The sequence below is a fragment of the Neolamprologus brichardi genome, chromosome 12 (genome assembly GCF_056152115.1).
Source record: "Neolamprologus brichardi isolate AB-2024 chromosome 12, ASM5615211v1, whole genome shotgun sequence".
Lineage (NCBI taxonomy): Eukaryota > Metazoa > Chordata > Actinopteri > Cichliformes > Cichlidae > Neolamprologus > Neolamprologus brichardi.
In genome coordinates, this window is record NC_142115.1 from 16715659 (window position 1) to 16734645 (window position 18987).

General features: G+C 42.9%; 1 protein-coding gene across 5 annotated transcripts in view; it reads left to right on the forward strand.

Annotated features, from left to right (window-relative positions):
* The window catches only part of mctp1a (multiple C2 domains, transmembrane 1a), a 128668-nt gene that overhangs the window by 100619 nt on the left and 9062 nt on the right, over positions 1–18987 (forward strand). For 3 of the 5 annotated variants that reach the window (XM_006784080.3, XM_006784081.3, XM_035905045.2), the window contains 5 exons: positions 3555–3611; positions 8931–9029; positions 16394–16503; positions 17132–17241; positions 17431–17528. In XM_006784080.3, the coding sequence (XP_006784143.2) occupies positions 3555–3611; positions 8931–9029; positions 16394–16503; positions 17132–17241; positions 17431–17528 (474 nt within the window). The remainder of the gene's footprint in view (positions 1–3554; positions 3612–8930; positions 9030–16393; positions 16504–17131; positions 17242–17430; positions 17529–18987) is intronic. The other 2 variants (XM_006784082.3, XM_035905044.2) reach the window with 1 other exon arrangement.

Genomic DNA, 18987 nt, shown 5'->3' on the forward strand with positions numbered 1-18987 from the left:
TGTTTCATTGATTCAGACAGGTTCTGTCCATTTTTTTCATTCCTGCAAAACCAGGAGGATGGTGGATCATTGACTTGTGAAGTAATATTTGAAATACTTTGTGCGCAGTGCCTCAGTCGATATAAATATTTAGCTGATTAGTCTTGTATACATTTACCATGTTTCTGTCTTTCCAGTGACCTTAGGTAAATCCTTGATTTGGCCCTTTTCTTTTATGTGAACATACTCATGATTGTCTTATCTTCTCCTATGATTTAACTTATGATCATATTTACTATCAAATTCAGCATAATGCCACAGAGCTGTGTATCCAGCAAGCAGAAGATCACAGTAATAATCCGTCTGACCCTGAGAATATGCTCTCTGTCCTTGAAAACACACTAGGGGTGCTGTTGCACCGCTGATGTTGTGCAAGAAGCTTCTCATAACTGTTCTTGAAAAACTTTTAGATATTTACCTGCACAGCTAATAGAAATAGTCCCATCCAGCAAGAAAGATCAGATCTTAATGCTCCTAATAACTCTTTCTTGTTTTGTTTTTTAAGTGCAGGCACCTAAACTGTGCATTTCGCAGGCAACCATATATGCACCAAGAATCGAAAGTTTGGTCTTGTGATGCTAAAGTTCCATATTTTTAGCAATCATGTATCAATTACCAGTTATGTTAAAGTGATGGCAACACAGTTTTCTAGCCACCAAAATAAGGACATAATACACCACTTTTGTGATATGGTTTGGCCTCAAAGATGACATATCCCCATAATTTAAACCTCCACATAAACAGCAGTAGTGTACTTGTTTTCGGATTAAGTAGACGATGCACTGTTGGTTTTAACTCACAGCTGTTTTAATTTGCAGCTGGTATTTTTGCCTTGATGCAAAATACAGTAAAACAGGCAAAAAATAATTCAGATAAAGCGCGTCGAGCATGCAGAGCATGTGTTGGAAAGGGAATGCAGCAGCAAATTAATTCTTGCAAATTAGCTCTCCGCGTTTAGGCAAAGACCAAACAGATGCATTCACACATCCAAAGCCATTCGAACTCTCAATGTCATTGTGCTCGCTTGCATTCTTTGCGTGTATTTCATATTATCGCATCTATGTATGTATTTATGGGGCACAATGTAATCTGTAAGAGTAGCCTGCATCATCCCTGTATCATTTGAATGGGTCTGAATATGTTAATCCCCACCTCTGTAGATACTGAATTGACTGGAGCAGCTCTGCAGGCAATGTGAGCCCTGCGCGATCCTGTCGACAGCAAGGCTTTGATGCTGCCGTGCTGTAATGATAGTAATTCAAACAACATGATAATGGGGGGGATAAGCAGACAAATGATATCATACACCAAACAGGTCTTAGAAAGAGGAAAGAATGAGACAAATAGAGGGAGAGGTAGAGCGATGCAGAGAACGAAAGAGGGATGTTTGGAATTCATTGGCTGCACTGAGGTAATTTATATCCTCCCGTACTGAGACAGTAGCTTCAGTGCACGCATTTAGCCGTGGCAATCTTCAGGGCAGATGACATGTTCCGTGTCTTTTTATTTATTAATTTTACACTGTGTCTCATTGTAGGAAACATGACTTCTCTCTGTAACCAGCGGCAATAGAAGGGAGAGAGCAGAGCGGAGAGCAGAGGGAGACAAACGACTCTATCATTCTCTCTGTCTCTCTAGGTCATGCTTCTCCACCTAGCTCATGCTCATTTCTTTGTTTAAAGTTTGGAGCATGTGCCAGGCATGCCCTGCTAATGCCTCTGTGTGGAAGATTCCATTATATTTCTATTTTGGCATGGATGAAAGGATTTGGAGGGAACCATGATGTCTTTATAAACAGTTATAGTTCATTTGTTTAGAGATGCCAGAAGGCTTTCATTTTTACAGTATCTCATCTACATCTTTTCCCTTGACTGAGCACGAGAATTCCCTCTTCGGTATTTGTATAGTGTAGCGCTGGATGTGCTCAGTGTCAATAAAGAGACCGTCAAATGTGAACAGTCGAGCTTATTTGTCTAGACATGGGAGAGTTTCATTGAGCTGGGAATGGCCAGTTGTTACACAGTCAGACAGTTAAAATGAGGAGTTTCACACATACATGCACAGCACTTTGCCCTAGCGATTCACTTATATTGATAGAACAGGGACGCGCGCGCGCGCACGCACACGCAGTACCCTCTCGACTCCGCTGTTCTGACTGAACTCGTCTTTGTTTGTGTGGGAAGCTGCATTTACATAAGAAGCTTATGTCAGCCGCCACATAGTTTCCCCCCGTATTCCAATGAAAAACAAAAAGGACAAAAGCTATTGTCTTGTTAAGTAATGATTTTTGGATTTCTCCAAACTAGTTTGCACTGTTCTGGATTTGCTGGGGGGGTGGGGGGGTGGTGGTGGGGGGGGGGGGGGGGGTGCGCGGTAATGTCGGGGATGGGTGAAGGTTTTCGAGGGGGTAGGGGCTGGTAACGCTATCAAACAATGAGAGCAGATCAAATCCGAGGTTGAACAGCTGTAGGGCTTATGATACGGCTGTTTGTTTATGTAAATCGTGGGCAACTATATGATTTGTCATATGATTAGCTGTGATGTGTCATTGATGGAGGGTGGATAAGATGCAGCTGTAATGGCTTTCACTTTGGTGGTATCAAGACACAGCCAAGTGTGAACCAAGGTGTTCAGGGATGAACTTCTATGGATATACGTGTGATTATTGCCTTGCTTTCACACATAGAGGTCTCTATGTGATTCCAGTGTGTCTTAAATAATTGTTTAAAATGTGCGCTACTTATTTTGTCCAGTACCCTTTATGTTTGCTGTTGTGAATTTAGACCGAGTGTGAGCAAGCGTCGTAAATCATGCCATTTTTCTTTGTGTTCTACAGTATGTCTTGTGGTTTCTCGGGGCTTCAGAGTCAGGTTGGCTCCAGTATTCTCAGTTGTGGATCACTGAAGCAAATAGTTGCTGTTCTTTGTGACTTGGTCTCTGTGCTTCAGGCTTTTCTTCTTTCTTCTCTTACGAAGCGTCACACTCGGTGAGGAAGAGAAAAAAAAGCATAGAGAGCTGAATGTATATAAACCAGTGGTGGAGGTGAGACACTCTTGCAGAGGTTAAGGAGGTCAGAAGAAGAGGAGTTCTGCTGTCTTCTCCCTTTGAACAGTATAAGTCTTACATGCTTTTGTGCAATGCCGTTTGACTGCTTGAATAGACTTTAATCCTCAGCCCGTGGAAATTCAAAGCCAGAGCATTTGCTTGCATTTCCAGAAGTGTCAACATATTTGAACAACAGAATGTTTCTAAAATTAAATTCTAATTGAGAACCATTCTGAAGCTTATGACATATTAGCACTCACAAATCCAATAGTTGTGCTTTCTGCATGTCTTCCATACTCATTAACAAACTCTTGCCAGACATAAGCAGAACCAATCAGCTTTAATATGCCTCTTTGGATGCTCTGATGATGTTAACCCTCTGTTATCTAATGTTTATCTGCACTATAGCTGTTGCATAAACATTTTATTTCTCCTTCTCGTTTTTCTCTTTGCTCTGTTGCAACTGTCAGGAAGCGGTGGAGGACCTGCTGGAGGATGAGGATGAGGATTTTGACAAAGATGACAAGGTAATTATGTCTCGTGTCAGAGATGCATTCACACACACACACACACACACACACACACACTCGCACACACACTGCCTCAGGAGGGGTTGACACTGCTTCACAGACCGGAAACACAAACAGACTAACAAAATGACTCCATCTTCCCCTCCCATCTCTTCCCCCTGTTCAGATATTCTCACTGCCTGAGGCACAAACACATGTTCACAGATTGTACAACCTTTTTAACCTTTTCAAAAGTTTTCTCTTTAGGTGTGTACATAACACATTCCTCACCTTTTCTGCTCGAGGTTTCGCTTTGTTTTTGATCTTTTTGACGCGCTTTGGTGCATTATCCCTAAATTTCCCTTCGTACAACAGTGTGCTAACTTTACAGACACTGCTTCAGTCTTTCTTCCTGTGAACATACACCCATATAAAGTGCTTAGTTAGCTATTTAGGTCCATTCACTGCTCCTTTATGTCGCAGTAAAACAGCATCTGGGCTTGTCCAGACACTATCAGGTAACAACAGGTGGCTGCTTTACTGCCTCCGCTCGTTTGCACTGTAGGAACAGCTACTGAAACAAATGCCACTGGATGGGATACAGAACCTTGTCAGTGCTCCACCTGGGAATGGTAATTGAAATAGCACAGCGCTTAATCTACCCACTGTGTTGTCTGCTTTTCTTGTGTGTCAGGTTTGAAATGAAAGTAATTTTCTCCTTCAGACTCTAGTGTGTTGAGGTTTCAAGCAGCGTGAAACAAGAGTGGCATTTTAGCTTAGTTTGCACTTGGTTATATAGCGTGAAAATGAAAATGATTTGACTTGATGCTTGATACTTTTCTGCCTCACACCAGATTGTGATGTGATAATATGGATGGTCTGGTTTGGTAATCTTTTAAAAAAAAAAAAACATTTCCAAGAAAGCTGATGTTGGACTCGTAGGCTACATTTACTTATCTAACGCCAACTTTACAACAGACAACAAAAAGGAATGGTTAAAGAAAAAAAACTTTAAAAAAGAAGCAACATTTATCGTGTCATTGGTCAAATAGTCATCCCACTAGAAAGTCAGCAATCAATCAGCCAGGCAGCCAGTTGAGGGATGAACACACAGCAATATGTGAGCATTACATCCTCTCCCACAGTGCAGAGGCAGAAGGAAAGTTTCTTGGCTGTGAAGTTCCAAGGCTGAAATGTACAGGGGGGCACTGACTGAAGATATGCACCAGGCAACCTTGAACCTTTTTTTCCCCCCACTCCTTCCCTGTGTCTGTCCTCCTTATTGCATTTCTAACCTCCTCTCTGTGGGGTGGGGGAATAAAAAATACAAGCATTTGAAAAGCTGCAGATTATATAAAATACATTTTGGACTTTCATATTGAAATGAGGTGCGGAAGCAGTTTGTGCGGCCTCCGTCAGATTTGGTGGCGAACTGATTATTCCAAATAAGAAGGCCTTGCTCTGTGTTCACACAGGGCTGGGATGCTGGATAGCACAGCTGCCACAAAGGCTACAATTTACCAACTCTGGCTTCATACATTTTGATCTATTGCTCCCCTCAACTGTTAGCATTTCATTTGAGCTGTAGGGAAGTTGAAAGGGGGCATTTTTCTTTTTTCTTCGCCTACATCTCTCTCCCCTCCCACTTTCCTTCTTCCCCTTTCCACAATCATCCCCTTCCCTGCCTTTTTTTTCTGTTCCCCCCCCCCCCCCCCCCTTTTTTTTTTGCTGTGACACACACTCTCTTCCCTTTGCTCTCCCTCCAACCTGGTTAAGTGCAGAACAAATGGACTTTCAGGGCTTAGCAAATTTGTCTTTCACATTGGATATGAGGTCTTTTACATTGGATATGAGCTGCAGCTTCAGATTGTATGAGTAAGTATGAAGGACGGGTCAAAGGAGGCCTCTTTAATGGCACAGGCCTATAGGGGAGAGTGGGAAGAAGAGAAAGAGAGCAACAGAGAGAGAGAGAGCAAAGGGAGAGGAAAAAAAGATTAATAAATGTGCCAAGGCCTCATTTTAATTGAACTTGAAGCATATGTTGCAAGTATGTACAATCCGTCCCAGATGTTTACTTGGGCCATGTGCACAGCTCTTCCCAGTGCACCACAAGGCAGCTATTAGCTGGATAACCTTTGCTCCAGAGGGTAAATGGGGTATTACATGGCCAAAAACTAGAGCACCTGTTTTTCATTGCATAGAGGACCCCTTGCAGGCTTTTTGCCTTGGATTACCACATGTGTTATGACTTAACAGATTGTTGGGCAGACGTGAAAAGTGTCTTTCTTGTGAGCAAGCACTGATATTAGTCACTTAATCTCAATGAAAGTCCAGCATCTAGACTAATTGATGGGGACGGCTGAGTTGTTAAAGCCAAACAGGCAAGCACGCGAAGGGTGAAAGAATGTTAGACATAAACTAATTCTTTTTGTCTTCTCCCTTCCTTCACGTTGTGTGTGTGTGTGTGTGTGCACTCACCTTAATATGGAATTTTTTTCTTTTTATCCCAAAGTGCATTACTCATGTAACACATAAACGTAAGAGACACATTTATTGAAATTGCCTATCTGGATTTAACAGTTACGGTTATTATTATTTATACTACATATAAGGATGAGTGTTTGAGGGATAAAAAGGCCTAAATTTTTTTTCATGGATTTGAGAGTCCTGTAGTCTAATTTATGATCGAAAAACCTTTAACTCAGCTTGTGCTGTTGATTATAAAATCACGTCTTTGATTTTCTTTTATGAAATGCCAAAATGAATCTCTTAAATGATATGGACAGGTATCCGGGCCCAAGTGTCTATGACTTCCTCAATTATCTGTGGCCTTTTACACAAAGCAAATCCATGGTTTTCTTTTAAATCTGTCTTACACTTTTAAAACTGCATCCTGCAGTATCTTTGTAGACCCCTTTCACCATCTTGAAATACAGCTTGAGCAGTGTGAGATAGCAAAAACACGCTGCTCATTCCTGTATTTACAAGCATGTGGCTGCAGGGGCTTAAGCGTATAATGTAGCTTGTGATGTCTCCACTCACCTGTGGGCTCGCTGTCCAGAGCTGGCATGAGCCAGTAGCCTTTAGGCTCTGCACGGGTGTGCGTGTTTGTGTGCGTTGATGTGTTTGTGTGAATGTCTCACGTGGATGTGTGTGCAGCTCAGCTGCCTCCCAGAGGGGGGCTTACTGGAAAAATGGAAAGAGAGAGTGAATGAGAGAGAGACAGACTGAAGGAGTGAGGAGATTACCCTCACACGGTTGACTGGTCACTGAAGCGCTTGTGCTCCGCTCAGCTAGGCTCCACTAGCCTCAGGAGGACCTGACACAGATAAGATACACACTGCAATCATGTCCTGCTCACGGGCTTACTGCTCGGTGCACTCCCTCTCTCTTTCTCCCTCTATGCCTATCTATCAATATCTCGCTCACATACACACACACGTACACAGACATACCACATGTACCAAATCATCTTTTTGGTTTCTCGATTATTCCGACTCGTTTTTCTCCTGGTAGTAAATATAGAGCAGACGTTATTACTTAGTTTGAACATTGACCTGAAAAAATGTGAATGTTTTGTCTTCGTTTTTTTTAATAGACCCAGTTCTTCAAGGCATCAGATTTGGGGGTCAAACAGTAACCCACCGGCTATTCTATAATTTAGTTTTTTTTTTCTTTAACCTATTGAGGCAGAGGCTTAATATAGTTCTAGTATTTAGGATATCCTCATGTAATGTGTGTACATCCAACCTGACACATCAGTAGTAGATTTTAAAGGTGCTATTGATGAGTTATATAGAATCCCCCGTTTCTTCTTACCGCCACACAGTTTCTCCTTATCCTACTCATCTGTAGTGCTGAGACAGCCATTTCACCCTCTGCTGCTGTCCCTGCAGGCATGACTCATACAACATACAGAACATGTATGCGCGCACACAATCCTGCCCGTGTGTGTGTGTATGTGTTCATCGCTTCTTCTCCTGCAAGCGTATAACTGCTGATGGATGGCTAGTATCAGCACACATATCCAGTGCAGGCCTCACAGCCACTTTCAGCTGTTGATGTTAACACCCAGAATCTCTGTTTCTTTTCAAATGTGGCTGACTGTCGTCTTTCTCTCCACAACTTTTCTCCGTTTTTTTTCTCTCCACTCAATACTATTAAGCGAGCGCTCCATGAAAAGTTAAATAGGGCACATGCAGCGCTGTTTCCACGACTTGTCTCCAGATAGCTTCTGTAGCACCTCCCTAAGCCACCGCACTCCTCTCTTAGTCCCAGTCACGGCACTGTGCCGATCACTCAGATAACGGCATGGCATAATGTAATTGGACTAAAGAGCGCACTGGGAATTATATCAATGCTCTGGAAGAGGGGAAAAAAGTGTGACTGAAATGTTGTTCTGGGGAGGCTATTGAGCTTGAGATGCAGGTATCGGGGGGGTTCAGCTGCTGAGGAGAATGGGTGAAAGAGACAGAGCAGGAGAGAAGGGAAGAGAATAAAGTTTGAATGTCTGTCTTTTCTTCTTGCCGCCTGTGAAGGATGAAAAGCGTCACGCTGTAAAAGATGCTTTTGACTTTTCCGCTTCATTTTTCTTCCCATCTCACTGTCTTTTTTTTTTTTCTCCCCCGTTGTTCAGCAGAGACGCTGGTAGGAACTGCATTTTAATCATGTTTTGCTAATAGAGGCAGGAATGAAAACAAAAAGGAGGGTGAAAGAGGCAGAGAGGAGTATTGTCTGTCTATGCAAAACACACTGCATTGTTTGTTTGTTTTCCCTCTTTGTCACACACATACATCAGGTGGATCATCTCTCACTATCTCTATTCCCCCCAGATGCATATCTCTTGCTTTGTCTTTCGCTTTCTATCATCACTCCTTCATTCTCAGTCTTTCTAGCCCGGTTCAAATGAAAATTGGTTATTTTTTGCACCATGGGTCTTTTTTTTGTTGGTTTGTTTTTTTTACTTTGCTTTTGGCACTATTCTTATGCGCTACAGTGCAGTGACCACGGTCTTTGTAGAGATTGCGGACACGGGCGCTCATCCTGATAGATATGCAATAGTCCAGTGGACTCAGGGAGATGCATATTTAGTTTGAATTTTACTACACAATGCTGTTGTTTCAAAGTTTAAATAAAGATGAGCACTGAAAAAAAGAATCTTTTCTGCATTGCCAGGCTAAAGCTGTTTTGATTGCAGTGCTTTTGCTGTTTTCTTTCCTGCACAGTGTGATAGAAATGTATAAGACCACAGCTGCAAAACATCCACATTTTCTAAACCTTTTGACTTTAATTTCTGTGGGTTGTAAAGAGAACATCTCACTGTAATCTATCCACAAGGACCCTAAACCAGGCCCCTGGGAGGACAGCCGTGATAAAAACCATATCCTCGAGGATATGTTGGCTTCCTGGCACTTTGAATGGATACGAGCAATGGTGGTAAGTTGATCTGTGTGTGGTTCTGGCACCGACTCCCGATGGTGTTTGTTGCTGTCTCCCAGTTCCCTTTTTTAGCTCATCGTCTGTCCAGCGGCCTCTGTGTGCCGTCCTGTCAGGGTTTGTGTACAGTACCTGTCCCCCATGTCCGCGTCTCGATTAACACCCACACACACACTGCACGTTTGACCCTCCAAATCCAAACCCACTGCAAGGGTTCTGCCTGTGCCTGCTTTTTAAGGTAATGGGGGAAGCTACTGAGCTCCAGCATGGAAAGCGGCCCCTGTCTTTGTCTTTGACTTCCCTGTGGCATTGTAGACTTGTTAAACATTGAGGTGAAATGTGTAGACTGAGGTGTGACGGTGTGTTTTGCTGGTGGGGCTTTTGGTTCTGGGGCAATAAAAGGTGACATAGGAGTCACTCGAGTGCTTTTGTGCTTATTTATTTTTGATACAGTTTGCACTGAAACAGGGAGCACAAGGGAATAAAATGTTCTTCTAGGTTGGTGTAGTTTTTTTGTTTTTTTTGGCATGCCAAAAAGTAAGCTTTTAGATTCAAGCTTCCTTGAAAGTACTAATTAGGACTCACTCACACATAAGGACTACTTTCACACCTTATGACCCCCTAAGTCACTGATAATAGACAGCTAACAAACTAATTTTCGAGTGAGTTTCAGTTCCCTGAGTGTGTGTGCATGGGTGTGCGGTGGCTGGTACAGTGATTTAAATGTTTTTCTCAGCGCTTTTGCTTTAAAGTTGCTACAGGAACTGCAAAATTGTCACATATTGCTGAAGAAAATCCCCATGCTCATTATGCCTAATGCAACAATGACTACTTCCCCCAACTGTTATTGTTCTGAATCGCATACACACAAGTGGCTGAACCAACTGAACTTTTTGATTGATGAACTATGCATCAAAGGATTACAACGAGCAGCTCCTTGCACTGTAGGTGAGGAGTTCTTGCGTGTTCTTATCCACCCAAAGTAACTCTTATCGAGACTCTCGCCGAATAGGATGTTGGAGATGGCACACACTCAGCCCTCTCGGTCTCTCATTGGACAGAATGTGGAGCACAACACTTGACAGCAGTGTCGTCTGAATTTGAAAGTCAGACATGTGAGAAGGCAGCCGCCACCTTTTCTTTTAACAAGAGTCATAAATCTGTAATGAGCACAGAGAGGATGCATATTTTATTTACTTTTTTGAAGATGTGATCCCTTCACTTCATAGCAATGCACTCTCGTTCTGTTGTTTTTTTTCCCCCTTTCCAAAACAAAGTTTAAGACAGTAGATTTTACAGCTTTTTCTATCTCCTCTGTGTCTGAACATGAATGTATAATTAAAAACATGCCAAGGTTAGCAGGTTTTACAGATTGAGGTGCAATTTCACCCCAGCAAGATTAAAATATGATGTCATTAATGAGAGTAGTTAAAAATGTGACACGCGTGTCTTTGAGTTTTGTATGTTTCCCTGATTTTAAAAATATGAAAGCTGATATTACTCTCATCTTTTAGGCATTTGACAGTACAGTGGGATGCTGTGTGTTTTAAGCCAACCCGGACAGAGAGACTTAGACAAACAGACGCACTTAGACAGACTGACAGACTGACAGACTGACGGACGAGGGGAGATGGGCTGGAGCAGCTAAACCAGGCCAACAGAGGACAAGACTAATGTCGTCCCATTCATCACACTCCGCCAGGCTGCTTCCTGGGAAGGACAGGGGAAGGAGAGTGCGGGAGCAGGGGGAGCAGAGGTGAGGTAGGATGGCGGTTCAGGGCGTGGCATGCAGCGGGAGGCCAGGAGAATGTGATCAAGTGATCAAGAGCAGAAGTTGAGAGGTAGTAGTCATTTATGTTTTTGTGTGCGCACCTGACCTTGAGCCTTGATAGAGTGGCTGGTGTGGTGGAGGTGATGAGAAGCCCCACGGGGATATGGGTAAAGATGATCAGTGGCAAACAACCTCCTGCCAACCAGACACATTAGAGACACGCACACAAACTCACACTCATAACGCCAGAAACCTTTCTCTTTAGGACAGGAAGCAGAGGTCAAACTGAAAATATATTAGCGCCGCCTCCTTTAAAAACTCACTACTCTCGTTCCCCCCTAACGCTCTCTTTTATATACAGTATGTGTAAACGTATCCCCGCAATGGGACTTGGCTGGGTGAAGAGACTAATTAGCGCTAGAGAGCATTGTGCGTGCGCGGGCCACCTTCAGCTGACAGTCTTAACTGGAGCTTGTCTTTGACTGTGTTGAAGCAACCCTCGGCACACACAGGTTCTCTCAAACGAGCAATGCAGCACATCATGTGAACGCAGGAAAATACATATACAGTCTTTCTGCTCCGGCCTATAGGAGCAGGATTCAGGATGCCCCTTCTCGTCTTTACAGGACGTGTTGTGCATCTCAACAGCACAGTAACACAAATATTTCTGTATTATGTTTAAAAAAAGAGAGAAAGAGAGGTCAAGATGGAAAAAAATGTATCCCCCCTCACCCATTTGCCCATGGATTAGCTGTTATATGGGATAAATTATTTATTAAAATGGTACCCACCGCTTTAAAAAAAAAAAAAAAAATCGAACATCTGCCCCTTTCATGTGGCGCTGGCGAGGCGCCAGGTTGCAGGGTGGTATCTGAGGCCATTCACAGGGTCTTTGTCTTGTCCTGTTGTCATTTCCTAACAGAAAAGAGATGGTATTCTAGGCCACTGGGTCCTTTTTTTCTTCTTTTTTTATTCCCCAGGGGGCCTTTCTTAACTCCCAATTGGTAAAATCTGTGACTCATCTTGTCCCCAGTGGAGTTGGTATTACTTGGAATAGACCTCGGTAACACAATAGCTTTAGAGCAGCTGAACTATTTAAATGGCCAACATAAGAAAAATGGGTTCCATGCTTCATTTGATATTTTTATTACTCTTAAAATGCTAATGAACACATGAAAATGGGAAAAATAAACCACAAAAAATGCTTAGCTCACAAACAGTTAGATTTAATCTTAAAAACAAGAAACAAGGGGAAGGTGCTGACTAACAGAAATTCAGCAGTGAAAACTGGAGTTTATATTTATATAAAATATAATTTTGGAAGCTTTTCTTTTCTGTGTTCTCTATGTTTTCCTGCTTTTTCATTTAAGCTGTCTCTATAGTGCTCTGTTTCGACTTGTGGTTCATGTACAGTGCTCGACACATCGCCACTAGAGAGAACAGTATGCCATGGGTGAATGCAAATGAACCAATAAAGGCCTGCTCTCCTTCCAGTGACATGCACTTTCATCAATCATTTTCTTTATTTCCACTAATTAAAAAAAAATGCACGCCCAAATAACATCTTTATGAACACAAAATCATTGCTCTCTTTTTTGTTCAGTAGATAGCGACACACCTAATTTAAATATACAGTAGATGCTAATCATATGCACTATTTATTAACGTGTCATTGCTAGTTCTTTCGCAGGCTTTGGAAATTGAATTCGTGTCACCCTCTAGCATTCCTCAAGTTGTTCAACTTTTCAGTGGGGGTTTTTTTTTTGTTGTTGTTTTTTTTCCTGGGGTGGAAATGGGAGGGATGTCGTCTCTCTCTGCAGTTACAAAATCAACAAGAACGCTTTCAGATGCCCTCTGGGAGCCACATATTAGCATCCTGTCACATTTTATATGACATTTCAATTTTTACTGTGCTGCCAGAGTGAGAGGGGCAAAAAAAAGGAAAAACAAAGAAAAACAGGTGCAATTTTAGCACAGCGGCAACGAGCTGCAGCCACTTGTGGTTCAGACTCATTTTGCAGTTTGATGGGATATATGCCGCTACATTATAACGGTTAGGTTTATCATTTTTATGGCGTAAATCAGCAGGGAGAACAGTGTGATCAGAGGTTAAAATAGTCTCCAATGGCTCTCTCTTTTCCACCAAGTAGATATAGGACAGATATTTGAGTCCAACCTAATAGGCTAAGTCCTCAGTGACCTCTCTCTTGTTTAGCTCTAGGCCTTGGGTCAGTGAAGAACAAACTGTCTTTGTAAAGTTTACAACTGCTCACTTTGCACTTTTGCATATAGATGTACTTTGCTGTGATGGTGGTGTCTTTCTGAGAGAGAAATGGAACAGTCGAGTGCGCCCGGGCTTTGTGCATCTTCCCTTTGTTAAATATTTAAGTTAGTTTTCAAGGAGTTTACCACATTTGTTTACCACAATTTACCAGCAAGTGCAATGTGGTTAGCCTGACTTGGCTGTTTCTTTGACTGTGTGTGTGTGTGTGTGTGAGAGAGAGTGTCCCTGGGCTCTCTCTGGTATCACTGAGGGGTTATTTTTCCTTAACACATATAAACAACTCACATCACTTTTAACGAGCCTTTATTGCTGTTCGGCTGCTGGGCAATAAAGGCTGAGATTTCAAACCGCACTTCACACATCCAAACAATGATGCAAACCTTGGACATAGGGATGCATTTATTTTCTTTAAATGGCATCCATGCCATTAAAACATGCAACTCTCACCCAACAAAGGACACCAACTCACTAAATATTTCAGCTTCCAACCTGATGATAGTTAATTGATGTCAAGTAATTCCTTCTGCACAAGGAAGCATCTCATTCACCAACTGTCTTTATGGAGCTTCTAATGCACAGTAGTAGAATATTCTGCTGACTTTTCTGTGAAAATATCTGTCTTTCTGTCTGTCTATCGATTGTGTATAGATGAAGCTGGCATGTTTAAAACTAATGATGCTAAACACATTAGGCAAGTTCATGATGTTGCCTGGCTGATTCAAGCCAAGCGGCATCATCCATCACGACCGGGTTGCTGTAGGTGTTGGGATTTGTAGCATACTTTGAGCATTAAAATGGCTTGCATCTGTGGCCAAGCTAAATCAGAGAGAGGCCTAGCCAGAGTCGATTTTACTAGCCTTGCCTTCACTTCTCCAAACAAACCCACTTAGTCTCCCTGACAGAAACAGGAAGACACAGATGGAAATACAGGCCCTAAGACTCCTGTAAAGCACTCGCTCCTCCTGAGTGAGACAAGAAGCTGGGCAAGAGTGGAAAAACCATGTTCTAATTACTTACCACATGTGAGCTAATTGAAACACACGGTTCTTGCAAAATACGTGTGCCCAAAGCATGAAAAACAAGTCTTTTATTTAAAAAACTTGTAATGGATCTGCTCTTGAGGAGCGCAGATTTTATTTTGATATGAGTACTTTCTCTATTAGTCATGACACTATAGTGCGAACATGCTCAGTAGAAAAAGAAACCGCCTTTTGAAATCAAGGACCCCTATCATCTAATCTCTGTTGGGATATTGTTTGTAGAGTCACGCAGCAAGACCAGGTGTGCAGATCAACCTTATCTAATAGCTGTAGGGTGTGTGTGTTTGTGTGCATATTAGGTTCCATTATAAGAACAGGTTGCCTGACTCCATATGTGCGCAGTGTGCAGGGAAGCTGGGAAAACAAGGTTCTCCGTGGCCCTCGGTGTTATTGCTACCTCCCACCTCCCCAAGCCGTGTTTGAAGACAGGAAATAGGAGTCAGACCACAGTCCGAAGGGCATGTGGCAATGGTTTATACTCAAATGACCTCTGACTTATCCTCTCCACCCCCGCCCGGTATCTCACACCACTCCTGTGGCCCTCAAACACTCTCCCCTGAGCCCAGGACCGAAAATAAAACGTCCTGACCCGGCCCAGCCTGGCTCGGCTCGGCCTCACCAAGCCCAGCACAATAGACCCTGCGTTCTGAGATTTGTTTGACTCAGCAATGAAAAACAGATGGACTTTGAGGAAAGGCCTTAGAAGAGGAGGACAGCGGGAGGAGGAAAGAAAGGGAGTCTTGTAAAATATTTGCGAAGAAAAATAACCCAGAGACGCTGTCTAATTATATCTATTTGTCTTGTGTGGTTTTGCTGGGGAGGCCATGTGGTCTCCCTGACTGCTCCATGGTTCATTTTTCACATTATCTGATCCTGGACAGAGAGCAAAAAGACGAGGGTGGGTTTGGGGGGCAGTTTGGGTCTCAGTGGGAGGGTTGTGGTGAGGTGGCTGGCCTCAAGATGGAAATGTGGTAAAGGCCTTTGAGGTCCTGAAGGTTTCAGGTCTTTGACTGCTTCACTGTCTTCTTTGGCGATGGTAGTTATAATTACTTAGAGCTTTACTTCTCTAATCTAGCAACGTCCATCAATCTTCATCAGTAACATAGTCTTTCCTACACACAGAAAGAAATACTAGGCATGTGTGGTTATATCATCATCTTTTGGTTTTGGGGAAACTTTTCTTGATTAAGATTTGAGGGTTTTTTTTGTTTTACTGTGTAAAATATTTACTTTCTTCAACTTATTCCATTCAAACCATTTCTTATCTCACTGTTTCTGGCATCTATAATTTATTTTCTTCTATTACAGGTGTTTACGCCATTGATGTGGTAGAGAACTTTCACATGATCATCCTGTAATTACAGCCTTCTCCTCCTTCACCAATTTGTTTAAAAATCACCTCCTCCTGCCACATTATGAACACGATAGTGCACATAATACTCGTATGACTTTCTCCTGGATTTTTCTTTTCTACCCTTTTGTCTTCCGAGCATGTCCACCATTCACATATTGCAACAACCAGTCTGCGTGTCGATGTCCTCACTCAGCCAATGGCGTTTAATTGCTCTCTGTCACCTCATTTTGTCCAGATCCGTCGTGCCCCTGCCTGTCAGTCAGCAGCTCGTTGACTGTTGCATGACTTTTTAAATTCTTCACTTTGTTTCGGTAAGAAGGGCAGGGGTTGTCGACTTCAGACTTCCTGCCTATTTTGTGACTCCCCCCCGACCCCTCCCACTCTGAAGTCTTGGTGGTGAGTGACAGTGTTAATAAGGATGATAATGATGTCACGGCTGGTGACATCATCACACTGTGCCAGCCAGGAGGACAAAAGAGAGCTCTGCCTGGTCTTCCAAGCTGTGTTGGCAGCAGCAGCAGAGAGAGAGAGCGAGCCCAAAGATTGATCTATCCATTCGGCTCTCAGTTTAATTCTGCTCCTCTCTCTGCCTATTCACATATTCAAATTTTGCCTGTGTGAGGATTCGTAAGGAGGAAAACATTTTGATTTGTTCTGCCAACTTTATATCTCTATTACTGCCTGGAATGAAAGCACTCTGTCACTTTATGCAGGATATCCGGTGATTTGGCTCCCCACTCCAAATCTTTGACGCTATTTAAAATGTATTGTTTTCACAAAGACGCCTGTGCCCAGCCTCTCTCTTCTCTCTCTCCTCCTGTCTCTTCTCTGTTTCCCTCCACGTCTTCCTCCCTCATCCTCGCTTTCTCTCTGTCTCTCTGTCTCTCGCCTACATCTCTATCTGTCCTCTTGCAGGACTCAGAAAGAAAGGGCTTCATGAACAAGCTTTATGCCATTCAGGACGTGTGCATCAGTGTGCAGAATGCGCTAGATGAAGTGGCCTCCTATGGCGAGAGGATAAAGAAGTGAGTCGTAAGCCTGCTCCTCGGCACCCGGCCCGCTCTGCTCTGCTCCGCACGTCCCTGTGTTGTTGTTTTGGTTGTGTTTTCTTTCTTTTTTTCTGCCACTCTGGCCGGTTCCCTTTGCCAGCATAACTGAGTATAACTTAGTGCCGCTCTCAAGAATTAATGCCAGTGTGACACCCAACCCTGGAGAACAAATAGAAAGACTGCTTGTCTTTATGTCCACCATATCTTACTTGACCTTGCTTTACCTTTTGTCATGCAGATATTAGATTAAATACACTGCATGCACTTACACAAAATCATTTATTTATTAATTTTTTACATACCTGTATTTACTGACAGCCTTTTTTTTAACATACGGTTCATACACAGAAAGTTTTGTTTGTTTTGTTTCATTAAAAGTTAGAGTTGAAGATACAAGTAAAAGAACTGGTTCTCAAAAAGTGCTTTTCTACATCTAAGTGCTTTCTAACATTCACACTCTAATGAATTCGAAAAGGTGTAAAATTTTCTCCCTGCAAGCTGTTAAACTTTGCTTACTCATTCCTACATTATTTCTCAGCATGTTTTTATTATATCCGGAGTGAGCATTGCTGCTTATATTACTCTCCTTCTCCTCTCTTTGCAGCACATTTAACTGGACTGTGCCTTTCTTAAGTTGGTTAGCTATCGTGGCTCTCGGAGTGGCCACCATCATCCTCTATTTCATCCCTCTCCGATACATTGTGCTGGCCTGGGGTGAGCTAATGTTGTATTTTTTATTACATCATATAGTATATAAGAACATTCGGATACTCTATCTAAATAAATCTGTGTGCCGTGATGTTTTTTGTGTGAGCACACAGAGACAGTACAACAAATATAAAGATGTGTCCGTCTTTCCTTCTTTCAATTCTTACCCGTCTGCCCCCACTTTTCTCTCTGCAGGAGTGAATAAATTTACAAAGAAGCTACGAGACCCCTACACCATTGATAACAATGAGCTGCTAGACTTTCTGTCCAGAGTGCCCTCAGATGTACAAGTGGTGGGTGAAATTTTATATGTTTCATTTTTTATATCTTTTTTGAGATGACTATCATCATCTGTCAGTTCCGGGCTTCTTTTATTATCCCCTCTGTCTCCTCTGTTTTCTTTCCCCCTCTTCCTCGTGGTCTCTGACTCCTCACTGTTGTGCTTTCATGTAGGCTGAACTGACTATTCATTGTTTTAGCCATACAGACATCTAATCTAATTATTTCAAAGCTGTTTCTGTGTTTTCCTATTAAAAGCTTCCAAGTCTAATTCAATTTCCACATACATGGCAGGAGCTGTGTAGTAAGATAACAAGGTTAAGTGAGTTTAGTGGCCGGCATATAACTAGGTTGATTGACTCCATACACGTACACTCACACACAATTACAGTTAGATGCTGTCTCACAGCTTTGCTAGTAATTGAAACAGAGTGTAAACCAAGACTTAACCAGCCCCATGCGGTTTTGCTTCTACATTAACCGTGAGATCAGATTAACTTTGTGGCTGATGACTACAGATGCTTTCTCAGGTAAAATATAGGTGTGTGTGCGTGTGTGTGTGTCTATGCTAACAGTAACATGCTGTGCTGCCCAGAACCTAGTGCAGTTTAAACTGCAATTAAGCGGCAGCTTGTGAAAGTTGTTGTGTTATCCAGCACCAATGGTTTCCATTGTGGCTGTTAGGCCCCGCTGAGCTGAGTTCAGTACGCACACACAAACACACACAGATGGAGGCTGAGACTGAACGACCTGGGGCCTCTGATATGACCAATTCCCTGCCATATCATTGCTGACACACTTCCTCTTTGATCGCTTGTTGCCCGCAACTTCTTTCATCTTTACAGGGTCATAATCCTTGCTCCCCTACGCACCCCTGCCAGCCCCCCATACCCCACTCCCCCTCTCTGCCCCCGTGCAGTTTTACAGTTTTGTAGTTTACAGGGGCCTGCTGCAGCAGCAGGCACAGGGCAAGTAGCCATCGAGTTAAATGAGCCCAAGCTGTCCCCTCTGGTGAAGTGCAGCCACCTTACACACCTGGAGCCTGGAGGAGTTGAAGGGTGAAGGGGCCCTTGCCTGGCAGGTATGAGGCCTTTACAAGGCCCCTAATGAGGGCCTGCTGGCTAGGGAAAGAGGGGGCAGACACAGTGCTCTGGTCTGGTGCCCATGCTGCTGGAGTTGTGCCTACTGTATAAGTAATACTGTAAGTGCTACTGTAATGGTTATTGCTGCAGCTGTTGAAATGGTAATTGTTGCCAGGTTTCACTGAGAGTTTGGAGGCGCTGAGAGCAACGAGGGTGAATGAAGGGGTGAGAAGGGTAAAAATAGAGAAAAGATGAAGGCAAAAATAGAAAAGCATGAGGGGCGATGAGGGCAGAAAGCAAGAGTAAAACTTTGTTTTATGTGCCCGTTAAGCCAGTGCCAATGTTTATTTCTGCAAATAGGAACAGGTCAGTGAAATTCAGCTAGTCAAAC